Here is a 25403-nt window from a genome sequence, read left to right on the forward strand (position 1 = left end):
TTTCATTCCATGCTAAGAATTTTAGTGGTAATTTAACGAAAATACCGAGTATTTTGTTCATATTTCCTCCGTATCCCTTTTTAAACGAGGCGTAATGTCCAAAATTTTAAATTTGTGAATTGCCCCTAAACTTGTGTGTTTTTTATATCGAAATATTTCTTTAACTTTGATTGGAGCAAGGGAACTTATAACATTGGCATTAGTTAAGATATTTCTGGTGAGAATACGTCGGTGTCCTTTTTGTTCGGAAATATGAGCGAAACCAAGAAGTTCAATTTGGATATTATTGTGAACAATCTTCATCTAAATGAAGTAGATATTGACGACGAGAAGAGGGATGAAGACGGGGATGATAAGCTATTCGTTGAAATAAACTTCGATGATATTTCGTTTGATGTGGCGAGCAGCAGAATTAGTATTAATAATTTTCGTGACGGACGGAGCATTGAATTTTCAGGAACATTAAATGAATTACGTAATAAATTTACTCGGAATTCGATAAAGATTAAACTCTATGAAGAAATTAAGGATGAAGTACATTTAGTAGGTAAGAAATTAACGACAATTTTAAGTAGTATTTGAGTAATAAGAACGTAGTACTCAAGAAGACGATAAGATTCTATACTTATTTGCCAGGACTTCCTCAAGGTGGTAGAAACCATTGGTACCTTTTCTTTAGAATGCAAATGATTTTTTGAAGCTATTATATATATTTAAGTGCCTGTCGGGCAAAAATATTGCTTTAAGAGAGTCATCCCATGCGTCGAATCCGAGGAATCTATTTTTTTTTTTTTGGCATCAATTGTATCTAGATATAGTGTAGAATATTTGGGTAAATTGATTTTTCGATATTCAGAGTCGTAAGAAAATTACACTGTTAAATAGGTACAGCGTCGTTGTTAGGTTTATTTCGACCGCGGTAATGAAGTGCGTATTTTCCGGTCCCAAAAACGTTCGAATCATCATCATAATCAACGGCGCAACAACCGGTATCTGGTCTAGGCTTGCCTTAATAAGGAACTCCAGACATCCCGGTTTTGCGTCGAGGTCCACCAATTCGATATCCTTAAAAGCTGTCTGGCGTCCTGACCTACGCTATTGCTCCATCTCAGGTAGGGTCTGCCTCGTCTTCTTTTTCTACCATAGATATTGCTCTTATAGACTTTCCGGGTGGGATCATCCTCATCCATATGGATTAAGTGACCCGCCCACCGCAACCTGTTGAGCCGGATGTTTTTTCACAACCAGACAGTCGCGCTATCACTCATAGGTTTCGTCGTTATGTAGTCCATCCTCATTTAGGGGACCAAAAATTCTTCTGAGGATTCTTCTTCGAACGCGGTCAAGAATTCGCAATTCTTCTTACTAAGAACCCAAATCTCCGAGGTAAACATAAGGACTGGCAAAATCATTGTCTTGTACAGTAAGAGCTTTGACCCTATGGTGAGACGTTTCGAGCGAAACATTTTTTATAAGCTGAAATAGGCCCTGTTCGGCTGCCAACAATCCTGCGCGGATTGTACATCTCGGGTTGTTATTCCCATAGTATCAGCATAGTCTAGTCGTTGGGTGGACTTGAAGATGATTGCATCTCTCGCATTTACATTAACATCACGGGTTATTTTCTTCAGGACCAGTTTAAAAAGAATGCATTCGAGCGCATCACTTTGGCTTAGACTGAATGATTTCGAGCTTGTTGCTTTTTTTCTAACCTCGAACATTGTTCAGGATTAGTTAGTCACTCTTATAATTTTAGTCGAGATATCAAGGCGGTGTACAGTTTCACCCTGGCTATACTATCATAGGCGGCCTTAAGTTCGGCCTTACTACAAAAGTTTTTCCATGGCTGGTAGCAGAGAGAAAATCTGACCTGTTGTTGATTTACCTGAAGTGAAGGCTCTCTTGTATGTTCTCGGCATATGACACTATCCGCTCTTGCAAAATGACAAAGTTTATATGGTACTCAGCAACATGCTACCTCTCTCTCTCTGTGCGGATTTCATCGTCATAGCTATTATCGGTTGTGATTTTCAACGGTCCCAGAGTTGTAGCCTCCTATCTTCATTGTTTTCGTTTGACCAGTGCGATTCGATGTTGTTCGTTGTTTTGGTTTTGGCGCTGACATTGCCACCATGTACTTCGTCTTGCCTTCATTAATGTGTAGCTTGAGATCTCGCGCCGCTTGCTCGATCCGGGTGAAGGTAGATTGTACATCTCGGTTTGTTCTTCCCATGATGTCGATATCGTCAGCATAGGCCAGTTGTTGGGTGGACTTGAAGAGGATGGTGTCTCTCGCATTTACATCGGCATCGCGAATCGCTATCTCCAGGGCCAGGTTGCAGAGGACGCATGATAGGGTATCCCCTTGTCGTAGACCGTTGTTAATGTTGAATGGTCTCGAGAGTGATCCCGCTGCTTTTATCTGGCCTCATAGATTGGTCAGGGTCAGCCTAGTCAGTCTTATCAATTTCGTCGGGATATCGAATTCTCTCATGGTCGTGTACAGTTTTACCCTGGCTACGCTATCATAGGCGGCTTTAACACCGATGGAAAGATGGTGCAACTGATGTCCATATATCAACAGTTTCTCCATCGCTTGCCGCAGAGAGGAAATCTGATTTGATGTTCCGGACGTATGGGGCTATTCGGCCTAGCGAGATAGCTGAGAATATTTTAAAGATGGTACTCAGCAACGTGATACCTCTAAAATTGCTGCACTGTGTGATATCTCCCTTATTATGTATGAGACAGATAATGCTTCGTTGCCAGTCGTCAGGCATTGATTCGCTGGCCCATACTTTGAGCATCAGTTGATGAACCACTTGGTGTAATTGGTCGCCTCCATATTTAACCAATTCGGCTGTAATTCCATCGAATCCTGGTGACTTATGGTTTTTAAGCCGATGAATTGCACGGAGTGTTTCTCCTATACTTGGTGGTGGCAGTATTTGTCTGTCGTCTTCAGTTGGCGATATTTTGGTTGTTGAGCAGTTCATCAAAATAGTCAACCCATCGCTCCAATATTCCCATTCTGTCGGAAATCAGATTTCCCTCTTTGTCTCGACAGGATGAGCATCGAGGTGTATAAGGCTTCATCCTGCTGACTTGTTGGTAAAACTTTCGCGCTTGGTGTGGTTGCTCCCTGTATTTTTCTAGTTCACAGACCTGTTAGTTCTCCCAGGCTTCCTTTTTCCGTCTGTAAAGTAGTTTCTCCGCTAGACGGAGTTCGTGATAAGTCTCTGCGCGTGCCCGCGTCCTTTGAGAATGCAACATTACTCGGTATGCAGCATTCTTCCGTTCTGTTGCTAGCTTACATTCAACGCAAACCAGCGGTTCGCATGCTTTTGGAGAGGATAAACTCTTCTCCCTCCTGCATACCCTCTCCATGTCTATCCATTCCGGAGATATATATAAAAAAAAACGTTTCCCAATGAACGGCGTCTTGCGGTAATGGAGACGAAGATGCTACGTTGAACTAGTGGCGTCGCACGTCTAGATCACATCCGAAATGAGAATATCCGCGATCGTTATGGGGTTGAACTGATCGTGGAAAAGTTGCGAGAGAGGCGTCTTCGATGGTATTGTCACGCAATTCGTGCTGAGGAGAATTCACTTGCCAAGATTGGTCTGAACATCGAAGTCGATGGTAAGCGACCAATAGGCAGGCCGCAACAACGGTTGCTTGATACACTGGATGAGGATTTAAAAGCCTCAAGATTGCACCCAGATCAGGCATTCGATAGAGCCAAATGGCGAAACCGATCACGACGAGCCGACCCCGCTTGTGAACGGGAGAAATGCTGAAGAAAAAAGAAGATATCAAAAAAGCGTTTCCAGGAAGAGATTGTGTCTTCACCAGTTTTCATAGGTGTTGCAAAGGGAGGTCCCTTCTCTTTGAATAGCATCTGTAATCCCTCCGGGTATGACGTTGAAAACTCAACCTTTAAAAATTCCGTCTCTTCGAGAAATATTTCTGAAAAAATCCCAAATCAATCCAATTGGATCTTTGATTCTAAAACCAAAAATTCGAAAAAAGGGATGTTTTTAGGTATTCTGCACTTCCTAACCTTCTATCTTAGCCCCCCCCTGACTTATCATGCTACTCCCATGGCAGAGGTAAGGGAGCATCTGGTGAGTTGCTTTTCGGTCCTAGACGAAACCACCAGGCGTCCTTTGTGAATTAGTCATTATTATGAATATCCTTATCCGATTTCTCCTTTTTCTAGGCGAGGTATCCTGTTTGTGGCCAAAAGATTTAATTGGTCAAATAGGAACTGGCAAATTTGCATCCGTACCTTTCCATAAAGAATGTGACATCAAACTCGATGGAAGAGTCGTTGGAAACCTATCGTTAGCTACTATGTTGCATATCAAATGTGAGAATCCAAGGTAACAGGAAACATTTTTATTTATATCCACTTTGTTTAACCTATCTTCTGGATTTCAGGGATATGGGAGAGCCACCCGACCTAAGATTTGATAAGGATGGAAACTTGAGAGTTTTCAACAACATTAAAAAAGATATTGATGAAAAGGACATATTTTTTGTAGTGGGATCGCACCAGCCGATCCCTGTTGTATCGTCAATGAATAATGTAAACAAAAACGATGATAACTTCCCTCTTCGGCTCAACACGGAGCGTTTTATGGAACTGAGAGGTACAGTAGTACCCAACTGCAAAGTAATGGAACAATTAAGTTGCTCACCCCCTGTAATGGCCGAAAGGATAAAGTTTGCATAAATTTATGTTCATTTGAATCTAAAATTTCAGCATCAAGAGCCGGCAACAGAAGCTCAAGAAGCAGCATCGAGAGCACCGAAAACTGATTGTAAAAATGTTTGCCGAAATGTTTTGGAAAACGCTCTTAGGAGACCAGGTATCTTCTGCTACGATTAAATGAATTTCCTGTTTCAATCATACACATATAAATATGATCCATATAGAATCCGATGGAGACTCTGAGAAAGCTGACTCCGATACCGATTCAAGTAGAAATCCATGCCCAAAACAGACCCGGCGGAAGTCAGTTTTTCGTGCCAAAGGTATGTGTATGAGAGCTTGGCATTTATAGTTCTTACTAAGGAACTCTGATAAAAATTTATTATAATATTTAGATCCTTTCAATTGTCGTTCAATTCCACTGACCACAGACTCCGAAAATGAAAAGCTATCGAAACACAGTCCCCCATTACTACAAGAATGCTTCAACAGAATAGGGACTGCTTTGGAGAAGCAAAAAGCTGAATTCCCAGATTTGTCAGATATACCACCACTGTTGGCTCCCAAAACGTAAATGTCCTTTGCGGTCTGCTAATTCTATTGTATTTTTCAGTCGATGCCCGAAGTGTTGTGTGGACCGCACAAACCAGCCGATAAAGGCTCCTTGCCTTTGTTGCGGACAGAAATTAAAAACCGTTGAGCACAGTTTGACAGACATGGAGAACATTGTGGAAAAATGGGGTGAAGACGAAAAGGAATTCATAAAAAACAAAGGCTTCAGCAAATATGATCATTGCACTTGTGAGAAAAATGCTGGGATGGAATGTGTCTTTTGTGCCATAAATAAAATACGAGAAAAGAATGAATCGGTAGGTTTCCAACATTACGTGAAACGAGACCTTGAGAAGTCTCGAAATCAGGTGGATGACGTTTGCAAAGAAGTATTATCCAAGCATGTTGGTGCCGTAGAGCGCGATGAGCACGGGAAACTGATTAAGTCCCACCCAGACGATACACCGAAACTTTCAAAAATGCTGGAATGGCTGAAAACCAAGTGTTCCTTCACATCCAAAAAACAGCTCGAATGCATCACTCAACCCAAGGTGAAACGCTTGAACGCTGGCTCCGAGAAGCAAAGGAGATCCTCTGGCATTCCTCAGTCAAAATTATCTGTAGCGAAAGAAAGAAAAAATGTTGCTAATGATTCGAAGAGGAACAGCCTCAACAACGAATTAAAACACACCCGAAAACCTAAGCAAGCAAATACGGCTGCTAATGCAATGAAGCAAGCAATTCCACCGGAAAAGCCTAGTAAAACCGGGAAGAGAAATAAACTACATGAAAATCGTACCTCGAAGGATATGAAGGAACTCATAAATATGAGCTTCAATGAGTGTGATGAGTTGCAGAAGACATCGACACGCATAAGCAAGGAGTGTATGTTGAATAAAATATTGGATCCGAAGTTGAAGAGCGCAATTCAACAATTATGTGATTATGAGCCAGCACAGGAATGGGCGTAAGTATGGCAATGCTTGGTGATTCGACATCGATATAAGTGTGCAAAAACTGCTGACAAAATCCTTGGAGGTTTCCTTTCATTTTTTTCCCCAATTGGCCAGCGTGTTTGCGAGTAATGTCGGGCTCTGTTACATTGCTCCCCTGGGGACTATCAACCTGTACGTCTGGACAGTCCTTATTCATAGATCCCCATAACCAGAGTTATGCCTCTTTCTAGATGTAGGTCATATTTTCAATCTATGCTGTCGTTAATCGACGGCTGGTAAAGTGATGAATCGGAACCTCCTTTTCAAAAGCAAAGCTCCGTTAATCAGGGGCCATCTAGATTCAATTTATCTCAAAAGTGGATAATGAAGAGCCGGACCCGAGGGTAGACCAAATCTGTCATGCCTTTTCTGGGTTAAATTTTATTTTCTACGTCAACCTTATCAAGTGGTTGGTGGGTATATCAATATGACGAGAAATGTTTCATTTTGGGATAATGCACTAGGTGCCAGACATTGACTACCAGCAAGTTCAGGTCAAGATCAAATGGCTTAATTATGCTTCTGAAGCATTTGAACACTTATCATTGCATCCTATTTACCTCAAGCTGAACGTGGAACCATATTAAATCCGCCTTGCACTAAAATATAGTCCAATGGAACAAGCTGCAGGGCACGACGCCTTCATATCTCCAGTGAAGACTTGGCTGACTAAAATGGGAATCGTTTGGAAACCTTTTCAAGGCTCTTATCCATTCCTAGAAAGGACTTTTTTAAGTTCTTTGGATCGGCTTCTCTTGGCCTTTGCTAAATGACTTCCACTATTGCACTTCGCTATGATCAGTATCTATATTCTAGACTTGCAAACAATGAATGGGAATTATTGTTTTCATGAAATTCACGGTCGCTGATCACGAGGTTATGAAAACTTATAAGATGACGAGATTGATGTTTCTATACTGTCCTCACCAGGCATAATTCCAAAGAGACAATTCTTATCCATCTGTTTCAACTATCTCTTTCAGGATTTTCTGAAAAGCTCACCCTCTTCCTTCACTGCTCTACGCCATTGGCTCTAAAGCGACTCACTTATCCTCCATTCTGCAATTGTGGATTTCATTGCATGGCATAATTAGAAATGGAGTCGTCGCCCGTTCTTAATATGTGACCTATTCACTGCCACTTCTACCTTCTGATTAACGTATTCATGTGTATCTGACCTTCATTTTTTATTATCTCAACCCAGAGCTATATACCAGCAAGATAAATTTCACCTCCTGGGGCTAAATGGAAAAAAAATTGGCAATTTCGTCCAATGTAAAGTACCCGGGTTCGATCCTGATTCCCAAGTCAAATTGGAAACGGAATATAGAACGAGTTAAGAAAGCCTATGTAGGGTTCTACTCCTGAAAGAGGATCTTTGTAAGGAAATGAGGTCTTCGTTCGAGGCTAGTTCTTTGGATGTGCACAGCCGTGGTTCGTCCAATTATCCCGTCGTGAGGCGATCAAGTAACAAAATAGAATTGATCCTAAAGAACCACATGTGTAAGTGCTACTGGGGCTCCTCAGTCCTTCCCGGCAAATGCCCTCAATGTACTCCTATACTTTCTCCCTCTGGAATTCCATATTAAATACACTATGTATCGTGCAGTGCTGTCAGATAATTTATAACATTGTAGATGATGTACCTTCGGAAATCTGGGAATTCCCAGCGGATTACACGCAAGCCGAGCTCCAAGAGGAATTTTGCTATGGACTTTCAAACCAAGGCAAATTGGAAGATCGGTGATGTATTGGAAGATAATGACACAATATTTTTCACCCACGAATCAAAGATAGTCTGAGTAGTAAACAGTGGCGAGTTGTATTGCCTTCCAAGATTCATTGGTGTATTCCAAGCGTAGGTTCTGGCGATAATTGGGATATGATCCGGACTCCAAGCACCCATAGTCATTCTGACCCACAGCCAGAGTGGTGGGGAAGTACAAGGACATGCATACTGATTTTACCCTAGGAACCTGGTAGGGAATGAGCAGGCTGAGAGGCTGGCTAGGCGGGGCTCTACCGTTGATAGTTTCTCTGTGGGCGAAGTCTGCGCTAAATCGAGGAGGATTTGAGCCTTCTATAACAAGAGCCGAACGTGTGAGTTTTGTGTCAGAAGCGGATAAATACCTATAGGATTACGGCGGTCTATACTCCCCTGTAGGTAAAGAACTATGCCGCCATACTCGACATACCCTACAATTTGCATTGTTGAAATTGCGGAGAGGAGGAATGCGATTGTCCAGCTCTAGTTAGAGTCAGGCTGTGGACTCTACATAAACACTTCTTTGGGGGCATCAATGAGATTTCTGGTTGAGTTGAGATCTACTATCTTTTGTAAATGCTACTGGAATTTGTTGGATTTTGCTCCCCTTGTTCTTCCTACAGCAGCCATGGTCTTAGGAGTTTGTGACATCAAAACAACGCACAACAGACTTAACTAGGTTCCTCGAAATGGCCACTGAGGCTTACCTATTTACCCCAAGCCAAGAGGTCTTTGATAGCACGACACAGAATTGAGTTGATGAAAGCTTGGAGCTTCCGATTAGCAGTGACCGTTACGATTCATTCAATCGTCATATAGGTATGACAGGACAGAGAGAGTTTTGGCATGGGAGGTCCTGAACTTGTTGTTGGTGTTAGTATATATGCATTTTCAAATTTTAGACGAATTCATCATCATCATCTACGGCGCAACAAGTGGTATCCGGTCTAGACCTACCTTAATAAGGAACTCCAGACATCCGGATTTTGCGCCAAGTACCACCAATTCGATATCCCCAAAAGCTGTCTGGCGTCCGGACCTACACCATCGCTCCATCTTAGGCAGGGTCTGCCTCATCTTCTTTTTCTACCATAGATATTGTCCTTATAGAGTTTCCGGGCTGGATCATCCTCATCCATACGGATTATGTGACCCGCCCACCGTAATCTAATAAACCGGATTTTATCCACAACTTGACGGTCATGGTATCGCTCATAGATTTCGTCGTTATATAGGCTACGGAAACCTCCATCCTAATGTAGAGGGCCAACAATTCTTCGGAGGATTCTTCTCTCGAACGCGGCCAAGAGTTCGCAATTTTTCTTGCTAAGAATCCAAGTCTCCGAGGAATACATAATGACTGGCAAGATCATTGTCTTGTTTTGAGCGAAATAGTTTCTGTAAGCTGAAATAGGCTCTATTGGCAGTCAACAATCGTGCGCGAATTTCATCATCGTAGCTGTTATCGGTTGTGATTTTCGACCCTAGATAGGAGAAATTATCAACGGTCTCAAAGTTGTGTTCTTCTATCCTTATTCTTCCTGTTTAACCAGTGCGGTTTGATGTTCTTGGTTATCAAGTTCAATGTTACCGTCGGCAGTAAAAAACGTTTCCCAGATATACAAATTGATCAACGCCTTCTACACTCCGTTTATTGATACAGACAAGGCGAATGTGATGACGTGTTAGACTGAGAACTTTATTATTTGTGGTAGCTTTTGCTTTACCAACAGAATGCTGTATAGGCATAATCATGCCGTTTCCAATATGAGGACTCCAATCAGAGCTTGGCTTTGAGTAGCACAGCCGTACTAGTTTATACTAACTGCAGGCTCAATATTCATACCAATGGATCCGATATATATGTATATAACACTTCTGCTGCAATTAAGGACAACGGCCTTTGACTTGTAAAGTGCAACTCCACCAATTGTGCAAACGAGAAATTCTGCCCGCGTTTCGTGCGTAACTGCCACAAACACCATAAAACAAGGAGGCCAACCACGAATAACCGGGCTGAAAGCATATCATCCTCCTTGATCATATGTCCTTAAAGGGCCATTCTGGTCTCTGGTTGTGTATACTTGGGTCTGATACCTCGCCTTCTAGGCACAGAAAGCATACAACCAGCCGAACTTTACTACTATTGTTCCATCTAATCGGCCACTTTGATATGACACTTTCGTTAATATCATCTTAACTGCTAGCGATCCTAGCCAGCCTCTCCACCTGATTACTATTCGTAATATAGTTTTTCAGTAAATGTGCACCTCTTTTGATCCTGTATGCTGTGACAAGCGGAACTACTTCTGGGTCACGAGGAGGAACACTCAACAGTAGGCATGGGTACAACATAAGGAACACAAGTTAAAAAGGCAACACCCTGACAGAAAAAAAGGAGATTTGTTCCTCATACCGTCATCGGACTTTCACTCAGCAGAAGGGACCCATAAGTAGCACGAACAACAAAAATTCCAACATAAATATATACGGAATTAGGAAGTCACAGCTTATGACTTGCCTCGTCATTGCATAAGTTTAATCAAACGCACCCGGAGATCCCTATTCAACGGAATATTAAAGTTCCATTTGTCCCGGTGCACACCTAATTGGAATAGAGAGTCTCCTTCCCTTCATCTGCACTATACTATTGAAATGTCACTCTTTCTGGGGCGGAACCTCGTTGTCAGCACTTTGTCGGAAACCGTCTGGGCTAGGTAATAAATTCGCACCATGCAGCTGCAGTCGGCATTAATCGGACTATGGATTCATGGATACCTTCTTTCCTCTGCAAAGGTCTTCATTGGCTCGTATGCGATATGTTGTGGAAAGTATAATACTTCCGATATCCAAAATGGTACACAGAGCAATTTTGTTGGTGTATATTACGTTGCGTAGTACATCCGTCACTTCAGTTGGACAGTTACGGTAGATTTTCCTGTTCTTTAGGACGTACTAAAGTAGTTATTTATGGCCTTTTCCTCCGTTTTCAATACGGAAGGTGTCATGTCAATTGATCCAAAAGATATAAAAGGCAAACGATCCTTTTTACCCGCTTTCAAAACGAACACCACTTTTGCCGGTCTGAATGCCTCAGAAGGTAATCTAGAATGATTTTTAGGCCCCTTTGGAGTAGTGTTAGGAAGATTCCATCAACTACTGGTTATTTTAGTGGCTTAAAATTTGTCACATTAAGCTGGACGCTTTAGATTCTGAGCATACCTCTTTAGCTATTTTCCAGTTTTCCTTATGATTGGAATGTCAGGCTGAATGTTGTCCTTCGACTTGGGATAGGACCCCGGGAAATGAGTTTTGAGGAATAAATGTACTGTGTCCTGCTCATATAGAGAATATTACTTTGTGCTTGGCTAAACCGCTACAAAGCCTAGATGTCTCTGCGGTTTATTTAATTTCTTCGCAAAGTTTTGTACCGTGACCAGTCCTTTGTGTCTCCATTTGAAAAGTCGTTTGGCTTGCCTTCATCCTAGCTAGGTTCCCTTCCACTAGGGAAGTCCATTGTTGAGTTGAGGCTTTATATGCGTCACTGATGACTCTGTTGCGGTCTTCCACAATTGTTTCTAATCCTAGTTCATTTCTAATATCATCGCCCACCTCTAGATGAGCGATGTTAGTATTTATATACCTTTCATTTTATTATTCTTTGATCCGACCGATAGTTCATGAACAGCTCATTCGTAGGATTATGTCTAAGACGTAGGTAGTTCCAAACGGAATTCACTGAGGACTTGTTGGTGTATTTCCTACTTTCTGTATTTCTATTGTTGGTATTTCCGTTTTCCCAAATCTTGTTGTGCGCGTGGGCATCGCAGCAGAAGTAGTAGCGTTTTTCGCAGTACCCCATTAATTTAATGACTTATTTCAATGGGTTGGACAATTACTGGAGGAAGCAGCTTTTGCATAATAGAGGTTTACCTGAGCTATTTTATTGCTCGCATTGGCTCCATGAATGATTGGATCCCATCTTCAGCGTCAGAGTATCCTCGTTTTCTCTGAAATGACACTTGTCTGTGACTTCGTGTCCCCCTAAGGGGAACCAGGTTGAGATTGTCCAGCTTCGCTTCTTCAATAGGCAGCAGGTCTACCTTCGGCTTCGGGGATACTACCGAATCTGTATAACCGATACCGTACTTGTTGATTTTGACCGCCTCCAAAGATAGGTCATCACGCCGTTAGTAATTTGTCATCAAGGGAAAATGTTGCAGGCAATGTGGAAAGACCCGTCATATATGAGAAATATCAGGTAAAAAGTTGATTATTGATTGAATGACCGAAATGTAGGCAACATAGTTTTTATACTATTTTAACCCCTATATTTTAATTCCTTAATAATCGCCCTCCCTTAGGTAAGCTCGACTTCTCCTCGAATTCACTTTTTTTCACCCCTTCAGCTATTTTTTCAAATTTGTTCTTTACTAGGTTTGCAGGTTACTCAGCTTATTGTCAGTGACGTCACCACATCGAGCCATAGACCTAACTCGCGCGTTTATGCATTGACTGTTGGACTGTCAGAAAGGCCAGTCGTCAGACCACTCTAACTCCCTGTCGTTAGAGAACAAGCCTAGAATCATTTGGTACATACTTCGGGCCGGCCCTCACGCTCCCCAGCCGCAGGGAGCTTTCAACTTAGAGAATTCTTTTTAACAACCAGATGGGATAGGAAGAAGGGAATTTGTTGTTCCATTGAACCCCTCACCATCCGGTCCTCCCACCAGTTTAGAGTTTAATATTTTTCGTTATAAAGAGAAACCGGACTTAAGATGTAACACGGCTCTATCTGGAAAAATTCCTTAACATTTCTCTGACAAAGTTGTATGGAAAGAGCTCCCTTCTTCCATAAGGAAGAAAAAGGGGTGATCAGCATCTCCACCACCCCGATGCATTATGCTCTGCCAATCATGTGCAGGTAATGCCGAAAACCTCTCAGCCAAAGTCCCCCATAAACCAGGCCGCTCATTTGCGACTAGTTTTCCCAAGAGAGGTGCTACTCATTCAGTGTATGTTGCCGCTCTTCTCAGGCAACCACATCCCTTGTGCCCTGGCGCAGCTCTATTTTATGATAAAAATTGCTAGTATACGTACTGCAAACTAGAGCAACTCTAACGGGCAAGAAGGAAGTCAATGCTATTAAACGCTTAAATAAAGCTAAATCTAGAGCATTGACTGGTTTTACTTCGTCACTCTCAATTTGAGGAAATATATTAAGAATAGAGGAAATACTAATGCTATCAAAATTCACGTTTCAGTAAACCCGTATCAAAACCTCTCACCAAGAAACAGTATATCAAAAAAATGGTACGCAGATACGGCAAAAGGTACAGCTACTCAGCAAAAATCAGACCAGTTCATGCATCAGAGCGACACCAACATTGTATCAAAAAGGAGCCGTATGTTCCCCCAAAAATGGGTTGGCTATGGAATTCAGAAAACCCTGAAGCACAGAAAGGATGGCGTCCTGGACGGTTGAAGAGATCTATCCGTGAATTGATGCAATATTTCCTCGTAGAGTTCCCTGTTGATAACCTGCCAACAACGAAAGAGTGGAAAGCGCTACGGCGACCAAGGGTAGAGGAGCCTCCGGAAGATTTGACTCAAAAACCAACAATCATAATCGATAAAAAGGATGATAAATATTTGGTCACTATGAGGCCTCTAAAAGATGCTAGGTCATTACAGACCAGCGCCAATCCTTACGCTGATGTTCCGCCTATACAGTTCCAAATTAGTAAAAATGAAGTTGACCTTAGACGAAAACAAGCCAAACAACACCTGAAGAGCATGGGTTTCCTAAAGTGTACTTGTGGCCAGCCAGTGTCGTCGTGCACCTGCCGAAGTTTCATGGAAAAGGAGCGCCTTGATAAAACTATACAGAGTCTGGCGACTCTGCTGAAAGTCGATGACTTGAAACATATTGTTTGCTTGTCAGACACGACTGATAGTGATAGCCAGGTTCATCTGGAGTTTGTACCTCCTGGAGGAATAGTGAAGCCCCACCTAAGACCTAAAAGGTTAGAAAGTCAAGGGACACAATACGATGCAAATGATTTTGCCACGAAACGCCGAATTCGAACTAATGAAATGATTCTTGCGGAACATGCGAAGAAAGTCTCTCAGAAGTTTTGTCCTGGTGTGAAAAACATTGAACCTTGTCTGCCGAAAGTTTTAGAAAAGAGCTTGCCGAAACGCCGGGTTGAACAAGTAAAAGTAGAAAAATTAACAAAAGAAGAAGAGAACCAAAGTATGAAGAAAGCAAATGGAAAACTCAAACCAGTGGAGAAGCAAGAATCGATTGATGAGGTTGAACTTCCCACAACTGGATTGAAATCTCCAATTCCAGGATTGCACTATGCCAAAAATAAAGGGAAACTTCAGAGCAGGTGAGTTTAAATTTAGAGTCTACACATTCACATTCAGAATCGTTATTCTGATTCCATCTCACTTTTCACAGAGTAAAACAAATGAATGTTAATCCGAAGAGTCGAGTTCGTGGTGGTGAAGATATCCCACCTGAAGGAAGGGATGTGAACATTCAAAGTCATCGACGCGTAGGTCGAGGCTTTAAAAAAGAAAAAATACACCGAACGCAGAGCCCAACACAAGGTAGATCAAGGATAACAAAACCACTCAATCGCTGGGAACGAATGAAACGAAAACGTCCAGTTCGTCCACCGTGGGATGACTCCCTATACGTACCACCACCAATACGTTGTGCCTCACCTCAACGACTCACCGCCCGCAATAATAGATCTCCGTGCCGTCGGTCATCCCCTCAGAGGAATTATCCTTCGAAAAATAACAAAAATTTTCAAAATCAACAAAGATCCGCTCGATTTCGACAACAGAAACACAAAGCATGTAATACGGAAGATTGGCAAACTGAAGAAGTGCCAAAAATAACTCCGGAGAAAGTACCGAAGTCGACCTACCATAGACATTGTATGAAACCGGTTAAAACGCTGAAGGAGGTGAAGACTAATGCGAATCAAGCGATTCCGGTCCAATAATTTCAGCTAAATATTAAATAACAGAACCTGATGTATAAAAAAAACATTAATTTGAAAAAATCATCAAAAGAAAAAGTAATATAAATTCACCCTGTCCAGACCGTCCTTGCCAAAATCTTCCGTTAAAAAATTGAAACATTCCTTACATCTGATCGCCTGCAAATTTTTTTAATTGAAACCTCTCACGCGTACTCAATTTTGTAAAATTATATATTTTTAACCTTATTAGAGTTAAAATTGTTTACTAAAACATTAAAAATAACATTTCGAAGTATTGCCTTTTGGCAAGGCTGCCCGATATTAGAGAGCTTTCGGTAGAAATTCGGTAAAAAGTAAGACCGTTTGTGTGACAACGTTATTTGGCTGAGAATAATTCATAATTGGAGTAATAAATTATATTTTAATAGAGTAGTTATTTTTAATAAATTCTACATAGAAATAGGAGACATCCTATGACGGTTTTTAAGGTTTTGTGTGAAACAAAACATGCAGCGAGTAGCGCCATTTTATCTTGAGTTTCCCGGGGGTTGGGGTATATTTTTTATCACCCAATATGGTCATGTGGGGTATCAAATGAAAGGGCTCGATTAGTATTTTCTTCATTTTCATTTCTAATATTGAGTGAAACATAGGGGAGATAGGGCTCAAAATATGTGCCCCAGAAAGTGAAATAGATCTCGTTCTCAGAACTTACCCACCCGAAAAATCTGAAAAAAGGGTCGATCGAGCGTTGAAGGAAACTAGTGTAGTATTCTCGAACATTGGGCGACTCCGAATGGCTAATCCTGTGCTTCCAAAATAACTTCGGGTGTAGCGATGGGGAACCCCCTCTCGCCGTTACTCACTGAAAGCTTCATGTCATCAATCGATGAAGAAATTGATTCGAGGGGAATCATGCCTAACGTAAGGTTTAGGTATTTGCGATCGTTAGAAGAGACGATATTGGCATGGCCATCTCCTCTATAAACAAGGTTCATCATAAAATCGAGTTTACACTAGAGGTAGAAAATGATGGGGTTCTCCCTTCCTAGATATACCGCAACGCAGAGAACGATACCTGCAACTTCACACCATACATTTTCCCAAAAAATGGCAGCCTGTAATTGCATGATCCACCGACTGATCACATAGCCTCTTTCGGAATACGGTTTCAATAAGGAACGACAGCATATTATTGACACCGCAAAAATAGGCATTATCCGCAGGCTATTGAGAATCTGATCGGGAGGAAAATCAAGCAACAATAGGCATACCTATACAACATTATTTTCGTAGCAGAAGGAGGCAACCACCAGACAGATAAGTATCCCGTATTCTCTATTTAACAACATCAGGAATTGGATAAAAAAGTTTCAATTGGAAGTCGTAGGTTCGAGTCGATCGTTCACTTTGCGAAATTTGCAGGGAAGCGTCAAGGATTCTTTGGCAACGGAGGAAAAAAGCGAGATCTACCGAATAACGTGCAGCGACTGTAATTAGATATACATAGGACAGACCAAAAGCCTGATAACGACTAGAGTTAATGAACTTATCAAGGAAGCGGTAAGTAGTGTTCGGAAGCAAAAGTCGTGCATAAGATCATCAGAGGCAGCGCACATAGTCGAAGAAGCCATTCAACGGGAAAATCTTGAGCTCTTCAGTCATACAAACCGAAAGACAACCTTGGATCCTTGGGAAAGTCTAGAAATTTTGAGAGGAGACGCGACCCGGTTATTAAATACAGATTCAGGTAACTGCCCTTCAAAATTAATAAGGCTCGCCACGGTAATTAACAGGTAATTAGGTCGATAGTTGGAAAAAATGTTTAAAAGTAATGTAAGTAATTAGTAAATAAGTATAAATCATCATCAACGACCCAACAACCGGTATCCGGTCTAGGCCTGCCTTAATTAGGAACTCCAGACATACCGGTTTTGCACCGAGGTCCACCAATTCGATATCCCTAAAAGCTGTCTGACGTCCGGACCTACGCCATCGCTCCATCTTAGGCAGGGTCTGCCTCGTCTTCTTTTTCTACCAGAGATATTGCCCTTATAGACTTTCCGGGCTGGATGATCCTCATACATACAGATAAAGTGATCCGCCCACCGTAACCTATTGAGCCGAATTTTATCCACAACCGGACGGCCATGGTATCGCTCATAGATTTCGTCGTCATGTAGGCTACGGAATCGTCCATCCTCATGTAGGGGGCCAAAAATTCTTCGGAGGATTCTTCTCTCGAACGCGGCCAAGAGCTCGCAATTCTTCTTGCTAAGAACCCACGTCTCCGAGGAATACATGGGGACTGGCAAGATTATTATCTTGTACAGTAAGAGCTTTGACCCTATGGTGAGACGTTTCGAGCGGAACAGTTTTTGTAAGCTGAAATAGGCTCTGTTGGCTGACAACAACCGTGCGCGGATTTCATCGTCGCAGCTGTTATCGGTTGTGATTTTCGACCCAAGATAGGAGAAATTATCAACGGTCTCAAAGTTGTAGCCTCCTATCTTTATTCTTCCCGTTTGACCAGTACGGTTTGATGTTGTTTACTTGGTCTTGCTTTCATTGATGTGCAGCCCAAGATCTCGCTACGATTATCGCCTGCTCGATCCGGATGAAGACAGTTTGTACGTCTCGGGTGGTTCTTCCCTTGATGTGGATATAGTCAGCATATGCCAGTAGTTGGGTGGACTTAAAGAGGATTGTACCTCTTGCATTTACCTCATTATCACGGGGGCCAGGTTAAAGAGGAAGCATGATAGGGCATCCCCTTGTCGTAGACCGTTGTTGATGTCGAATGGTCTTGAGAGTAATCCTGCTGTTTTTATCTGGCCTCACACATTGATCATGGTCAGCCTAGTCAGTCTTATCAGTTTCGTCGGGATACCGAATTCTCTAATGGCCGTGTACAGTTTTACCCTGGCTATGCTATCATAGGCGGCTTTAAAGTCGATGAACAGATGGTGCAACTGTTGTCCATATTCCAACAGTTTTCCATTGCTTGCCGCAGAGAGAATATCTAATCTGTTGCTGATTTGCCTGGAGTGAAGCCTATTTGGTATGAATGAATGGATGTTCTGGGCGTATGGGGCTATCCGGCTTAGCAATATAGCGGAGAATATCTTATAGATGGTACTCAGCAACGTTATACCTCTATAATTGCTGCACTGTGTGATATTTTCCTTTTTATGTATGAGACAGATAATGCCCCGTTTCCAATCGTCAGGCATTGATTCGCTGTCCCATACCTTGAGCATTAGTTGATGAACCACTTGGTGTAACTGTTCGCCTCCATATTTAACCAATTCGGCTGTAATTCCATCGAATCCTGGCGATTTATGATTTTTAAGCCGATGAATTGCACGGACTATTTCTCCTATACTTGGCGGTGGCAGCATTTGTCCGTCGTCTTCAGTTGGCGGGACCTCCAACTCGCCGATGTTCTGGTTATTCAGTAGCTCAGCAAAGTACTCAACCCATCGCTCCAATACGCCCATTCTGTCGGAAATCAGATTTCCCTCTTTGTCTCGGCAGAATAAGCATCGAGGTGTATAAGGCTTCATCCTGCTGACTTATTGGTAAAACTTCCGCGCTTGGTGCGGTTGCTCCCTGTACTTTTCTATTATAGTTCACAGACTTCTTGGTTCTCCCAGGCTTCCTTTTTCCGTCTGTGAAGTCGCTTCTCCGCTCGGCGGAGTTCATGATAAGTCTCTGCGCGTGCCCGTGTTCTTTGAGAATGCAACATTACTCGGTATGCAGCATTCTTCCGTTCTGTTGCTAGCTTACATTCATCGTCAAACCAGCCGTTCCGACTCCTTTTGTTGTGGCCGTATCAATGATAACGTTCTTCAGGTGGTTGTGGAGATCATTTTTTGATGCTTCGTCTCCAGGTCCTCTGTTAGGTGTTGCCTAGGGCTTTGTTGTGGATGGCTTCAGTGTTAACTCTCACCTGATTGTCAGAGTGGATTCTGGGTGGTGTTGTTATTCATTATCATTTGTATTTTGGTGTAAGCTATAGGAGCCAACGTATCGCCTGAATACGGGCTCCTTCCCTACTTGACTGTTAAAATCCCCAAGTATGGTTTTGATTTCATATCTGGGACAGGCTTGGAGGGTTCGTTCTACTGCCTCGTAGAAGGTATCTTTCTCCGACCCTGCAGTCTCCTCTGTAGTGGCGTGAACGTTAATGAGGCTTATATTTCTAAACTTGCCCCGCAAGCGCAGAGTGCATAGCCGTTCGCTTATGTTTTCAAAGTCGATAACAGCAGGTTTCATTTTTTGGCTGACTAAGACCTACTCCGAGCACATGGCTTACTGGATGGCAACTATAATATATGGTGTAGCGGTTCTTCTCCAGGAAACCAGTCCCTGTCCAACGCATCTCCTGTAACGCTGTTACATCAGCCCTTTATTGGGACAGGGTATCGGCTAGTTGCTCAGCAGCTTCATCTTTGTACAGGGAGCGCACGTTCCATGAGAATATGCGCAAATCGTTATTCCTTTGTCGTTTCCGGGTTCGTGGTTGTGTAATCCGTCCAGTCCGAGGCTCCTGTTGTGGCTTCGTAACAAGTTGTTTTCCGTGTAGGGTTGTCAACCCTACCCAACCCCCAACCTGGAGGACCAGTTGGTACAATTTGTCCCGTTTTTAGGCGCGGAAGATTCGCCTACATCCTTCTCCGTCTGCAGCTTTTCGTTAAGAAAGAGCTCCCAGCGGTCACCACGTGGAGGTGGAGATAGGGTTTGGTAGTAGAACTGTTGGTGTTGGTTCAGCAGTCATTTTCCAGGTTGTATGCTCCATCGTGGGTACCAATCCACGTTTCGCCCTGGGACTTGTACTACACTTTGGCCACCAGTAAGTATAAAAGAACCGTATAATCGGAATTGTTTTTACTAGCTTTGTACTGTTGAGGGGGTAAGTTGCTCCCGAAATATATATTTACATTGAAAACTGAAAATTGTAGTCTATCAATTTTAGGCTAGACTAAAAATGGCAGACAAAAATCTAATCTTTCAAATTTGATAGAACCAAATCACGAAAAAGGCCACGACAAGCCGACCTCGTTTGTGGACGCGACAAAGGCAGAAGAAAAGATAATAGAGAAAAGTTGAGGACATGAAATGAACATTGTCTTTTTTATTTAGTTACGAAAATCTCAAGTTAATCAGACGAATACTTTTCTGACACACTGTACATGAATAATTGTGTTTGGGCTGTAGGCAGTGCGTATGCAGCAATTGTATTGCTGCATTTCCATAAAACAATGGGCATTGTATCTACGTATGCAATCAATGTTCTATGATAAGCTAGAACTATTATTACTGATAATTAGGGAAATCCCCCAAATATAGAATCGTTTCTCTACACACTTTCTCATTTTACTTGGTACAAATAGACATTACATCACAGTGTCCACCTTGTCGATAGGCCGCACTAATCTCCATATTCCTGTTCTTATGCATCTGTAAATGTCTAGCAAACTATGTACACCCTCCGTGTTTTGGCTTAATTTCGTTGCCATAGGAACTACTCCAACAATCAACTCCACGACCCGGACAGTTTGTCCAAAATGTCGAATGAAAAATATAAAACACGTACGGGGTGGAAAGGTAATTTGATAATTTCCTTGCTAGAGTGAAGATTCTAGAATGCTTCTACATATTACAGATGTGCAGCAAGTTTCAAGCCTTCCGCTGCAGATTTTCTTGTTCGTGAATGTGTATGTCTCGGCAATTTGGTTGGTGGTCCACGGGAATTACGTGTACGAAATGGTATTCAATGATGCAATTGCAGACTCAACTGTAAATATTTAGTGTTTGGTGCTCGTTTTAGGTGAATACCTTTGGAATGATTCAACGAACTCTTACAATCATGGCTAGCGTCATAGCTATGCCAGGCGAAGTATTGCGATTGTACTTGGGATATTCAGGAAATTTGGGAGGAAAGGTAATATTTTGTGTCTAGAATAGCTTCTGTTGTCACCATGGTATCCAGCCAACTAGCTGCTAGTGCTGTTAACGAGAGTATCACATTTCCTATGTTGAGTGCATAATAAGATTCAAAGTGCAAAATTCAGAAAACAATCCTAAAATTTCGATCTAAATACGATATTACTAGAGACGCGATATAAATCGGTTATGAAAAGCACGCGTCTAAGAAAAAAAGTGTTCCTGATAGGGATACGTTAATCCTTTTGCTAGACACCATTCATCTCCTCTGCTGCATTGTTATGCCTAAATTATTCTTACTACTATCAAGAATGCTAATTTTTTATAGACCTTCAAAACTGGTTCAATCTTCTCAAAGGTGGAATCTTCACTCTCATGGGGGATGTTATTAATAGAGTTGCCTCTAATAAAATAACCATGGAGACGAGATGTTGGTGGGCATCACTCTCGCCCCATAAACAACTTTTATCTTTTGTCGAATGTTGTCTTACACCATGCAGATTTTCGTTCGTATTCTTGGCAACTGTATTCGCGACATCATTCAAATAAATCAAGCCGGATTTATCAAGAACTCCGGAATTACTGATGCCATGCCCGCCGTGCTGTGTCCGGATGGTGGCAGTGGAACTTGTATCGTGATTTGACGTCGGATACCAGTCGACTCAGCTGTGAATGAGTACCTGACTAAAAAAGGGTAATAATCTCGGCCGAGCGCAATGCTGACCACTTTGCCTCCTACAGTGTACCGTTACGGTCTTGAACAAAGTGCTCTAACACACTTCAAGGCCCTGATCCAATATGGATTGTTGCGCCAACGATTATTACTATTATTGGTAGGATCATGCTCTCTGTTAGAACCTACATCACTGCAAAATTTCGTGGTGCTAAGATGAACATAAGGGTCGTTTTGAAGCCAATTACTAAAAATGGTAGTTACATACTATTAACTTTATTTGAACAGATATCGGTATGGAAGGTATTTCGGTGCCCAGGCAGCCTCCTGATTTTTCTGATTTTTGGGTTGGGTTGTTAAATAATAATAATAGACAGGTTTGCGTAGGAAGCGGATGAAATTTACTGAAGAAATGAACCTCTTCATCATCCGCTCCTACTACGAAATAACGGCGGGGGCGGGTACATCATTTTACCGCCCCTTGTTGCACCAGAGATTCGTCGAGCGTTTCCCGCAATTCGTGCACGTGACTGTGCAGCGAGTCGCAGACCAGTACCGCTTTATTACTCGCACCGACATAATCCCGGGCACCATCAGGGAGCGTGTTCGACTTGAGGTCATCGGGGAAACTGGTGACCGAGAGTCGATGGGGGCAGAGGCGGCGGCCACGCCGCACTGCAGGAAACAGGTTCAGTACTCGCCGAAGCACTCTTCTCCACCGTCCAGCTGAGGTTTCCGCTGAGGTTCGGAACGAATTCCAAAGAGCGTGTATAGAATTCTCGGATATGGATCCTTTGCATAGAGCAGGTATTCCCAGGCTCTATCTCCAGCAACTCCGGGAATTCTATCTCAAATCAATGATGAGATTGCTTCCCGACTGTGTGCTGATATGTCGCTGCTGCAACTACAATCATTTGTGTATTGTGGTGCAGTTGCGGCTATCAGATTGCACGGTCAGAAGATTCGCTTTCGTGTTATTGGTTTGAGTGACCAGAGGGATCTACCATGGCCTGGTTACGTCGGCGGGACTCACTAAGGTAGGACATTGCTAGACTGATTTAGATCAGCACTGGCAATACCAGCAGACGGGTGAGAAATAAAGTGCAGAGGGTTTACCGGATCTATGCCATCCCCAGTGAGACACCCGTAGTTGAAATTCTGCTCCGCTGTCCGAATTCCTGCGACGTGTAAAGCTGGTGCTGAAATCGCATTTCTCGGGGAAGAATAAATAATAATAAATAAGCGCGTTGAATGTATTCACTATCCCTTCACTGGCTTATGCATTCGGAATATTACCGTGGACGAAGACCGATCTGGAAAACGTCCAGCGGCGGATACGGACAACTATGTCCAAATTCCGAATGCATCACCCAAAGTCTGCCGTGGAGAGGATGAACCTGCCTCGTGACATTGGAGGTTGACGTGGCGGCACAACATCATCGTCAAGTCGATTCGCTGCGCGCTTATTTTTACAGTAAAGAGCAGGCGAGCCCCTTGCATGCGGCTGTCTGTAAGGCAGACTGTGGGCTGACTCCACTTAACTTGAAGGATCGATCTTTCAATCCTCTGAGTGGGGTGAAGTCAGACCAAGAGCGGATCGATGAATGGAAGTCGAAGGCAATGCAGGGTAAACACGTAAATTGTGTGCTGGGGAGCTTTTTGCTGAGACGGAGGGTTCAAGTGTGCCATTCAGGACGGCGTGATCGCCACCCGAGCTTATAAAAAGCTCATCATGAAAGAACGGGTGGAGGACGACCAGTGCATTTAAGACCGTAACGGTACACTACAGTACACTGTAGGAGACAATGTGGTCAGAATTGCATTCGCCCGAGATTATTACCCTCATTTAACTCAGGTACTCATTCACAGCTGAGTCGACTGGTATCCGACGTCAAATCACGATACAAATCCCACTGCCGCCAGTGAGATTTGAACCGCGACCTTCCGCTACGACAGCCCAGCGTTCTAACCACTTGAGACATCCGGTTAAAATGGGTCCGTTAAAGAAATGGTCACTTTCGACCCCCGCACTCACAACCAATAAATGTCAAAACTAAGACAAGGCTTCCGATAGTGCTAATCGAGACACGAGATTTGATACTATATTTGGTGAAAAAAAAATGTACACCCTCCTTTTGCATTATGGGGACCTCCCCTTAAATTCGACGTAAAAGGATGTAACTCGCTGTGTGTGTGAGCGTTCACAGTTCCCACCTTTCCACCGAATTTGGTATCAATCGCTGCTACAGTATCCGAGAGAAAAGCGTGTGATGGACAGACAGACAAACATACAGCAAACCTTTAAAAAGGCTGGGGAATGGAGGGGAATGAGTGGAGTTTTAATATTTCATTGGAGTGTCTTTAGTACTCCTAGCATGAACTTAAGTGGGATTTTTCAGTCAAAAAGTTAGTAATATACTATTAGTAAGTTTATTTGAGCAGATATCGGAATGGGACGTTTTTCCAGGCTTAAATTTCCTGATATTTTTCGGATTTTTGGGTTAGGTAGTTTCCGAAAATGAGTCCTGTCTCACTTTAAGTGCGTTCATTTTGACTCCTTACTTGCGCGCTTTGCAATTCAGGCCAATGCTAATACCAATTAAAGCACTAGTCGAGACCTTTTATTTGATGCCCTACATGACTATATCAGATGAAAAAAAAATTAGATCCCCCCTTTGCATGTATGGGGAGCACCCCTTCAAACTCCATCTGAATTTATGTCACTCGCTGTATGCGAGGGATTTCTTAGTTTCCATCTATCCACTAAATTTCGTTCGGGTCAGTTCAGCTTCGATTTTAATAAGGTTTTGTTTTACACAAAACCTTAAAAACGAAATTTTCTAATGATAAAAATTGAGTTAAAATAGGACGCTACGGACTTTTTTATTAACCCACAGTGAACGGTTACTGCCTTCTTCTTCAATGGCGAAATGAAACGTTTTAAAATATATCTACTTCTTTTCATTGGAAGAATTCAGAAGAGTGGAAATTTTTGGCGCGGATCTGAAGATATGGTGAAAAACATCTCCTAAATGAACCACTACACCTACGCGCCGTCGTTCCCGGTTTGATGAAATGCGCTTTAGTTTTCTCTGTTTTCCCTACTGCGGTTCTTCTACTGTTCTACGCCATGTGATTCTAGGGGGCCCCTCGTCCGCTCTCTCATTCTTCTGGTAATTGAACATCACCTAACACAAAAAAATCAAGTAATCCATAGGGACCCTGACGGGACAACAGAGGCAATTCTGTTGAAATGACTTTGCTTTTGTTCTTTTTCGACCGTGAAATAAAATATCAATTTTAATCATTTAATTTTTAGACTTTATTTTTGGTCTCGATGTTTAACTGTCCTACACTGATCACATTGATTCGTTTATAAAATTTCTATCCTATTTGACTCGCTCTAGGAGTTGACTATTTTGACTTTGTTTATTAAAATTGAAAACTGATTATGATTATTCACCATTACTACTTATATTTTAGATATCGGATTTGGCAGGCTTTTGGATTCTCTCGACACTCGTTCAACTTCCCATCCAACTTTACTTTACTTTAACGGCAGCGGATGATTGGATCCTCATCGTGTATCTACAGTATCTCCTCGTTTGTCTCCTGTTGTTTGAAATTCCAACCGGTGGCTATGCATCGAACAAATTATCTAAGCATCAATCTCAGCAATATCGCATCCAGTTAATTGGTAAAATGCATAAAAACTCTTAAAAGATACTACGTAAATTATCACACACT

At 42.4% G+C, this 25403-nt stretch overlaps 2 protein-coding genes across 2 annotated transcripts; both read left to right on the plus strand.

The window, feature by feature from the left end:
- The first annotated feature begins 252 nt into the window (after nucleotides 1-252).
- LOC119657020 lies at nucleotides 253-15121 on the plus strand. The gene is made up of 9 exons (XM_038063768.1): nucleotides 253-547; nucleotides 4227-4389; nucleotides 4448-4712; nucleotides 4773-4878; nucleotides 4946-5044; nucleotides 5117-5276; nucleotides 5335-6240; nucleotides 13298-14428; nucleotides 14500-15121. Exons 1-9 carry the CDS (start codon nucleotides 253-255, stop codon nucleotides 15053-15055), a joined length of 3681 nt encoding a protein of 1226 aa, XP_037919696.1. The 3' UTR covers nucleotides 15056-15121.
- Nucleotides 15122-20573: 5452 nt separating this feature from the next.
- Nucleotides 20574-25401, plus strand: LOC119656675 (transmembrane protein 17A-like). The gene is made up of 4 exons (XM_038063159.1): nucleotides 20574-20644; nucleotides 20703-20806; nucleotides 20868-20981; nucleotides 25140-25401. The coding sequence occupies exons 1-4, from the start codon at nucleotides 20605-20607 to the stop codon at nucleotides 25374-25376; spliced, it is 495 nt and encodes a 164-aa protein (XP_037919087.1). The 5' UTR covers nucleotides 20574-20604; the 3' UTR covers nucleotides 25377-25401.
- Nucleotides 25402-25403: the final 2 nt, after the last annotated feature.

This window comes from Hermetia illucens, chromosome 5 (genome assembly GCF_905115235.1).
Source record: "Hermetia illucens chromosome 5, iHerIll2.2.curated.20191125, whole genome shotgun sequence".
Classification (NCBI taxonomy): domain Eukaryota; kingdom Metazoa; phylum Arthropoda; class Insecta; order Diptera; family Stratiomyidae; genus Hermetia; species Hermetia illucens.

Coding starts and splice junctions, on each gene's coding strand:
- LOC119657020 (XM_038063768.1), top strand. CDS start 253: ATGAGCGAAACCAAGAAGTTCAATTTGGATATTATTGTGAACAATCTT. Junction 548..4,226: donor GGATGAAGTACATTTAGTAG/GTAAGAAATTAA, acceptor TCCTTTTTCTAG/GCGAGGTATCCTGTTTGTGG. Junction 14,429..14,499: donor AAAGGGAAACTTCAGAGCAG/GTGAGTTTAAAT, acceptor CACTTTTCACAG/AGTAAAACAAATGAATGTTA.
- LOC119656675 (XM_038063159.1), top strand. CDS start 20,605: ATGTCGAATGAAAAATATAAAACACGTACGGGGTGGAAAG. Junction 20,807..20,867: donor GGAATTACGTGTACGAAATG/GTATTCAATGAT, acceptor TGCTCGTTTTAG/GTGAATACCTTTGGAATGAT. Junction 20,982..25,139: donor CAGGAAATTTGGGAGGAAAG/GTAATATTTTGT, acceptor CTTATATTTTAG/ATATCGGATTTGGCAGGCTT.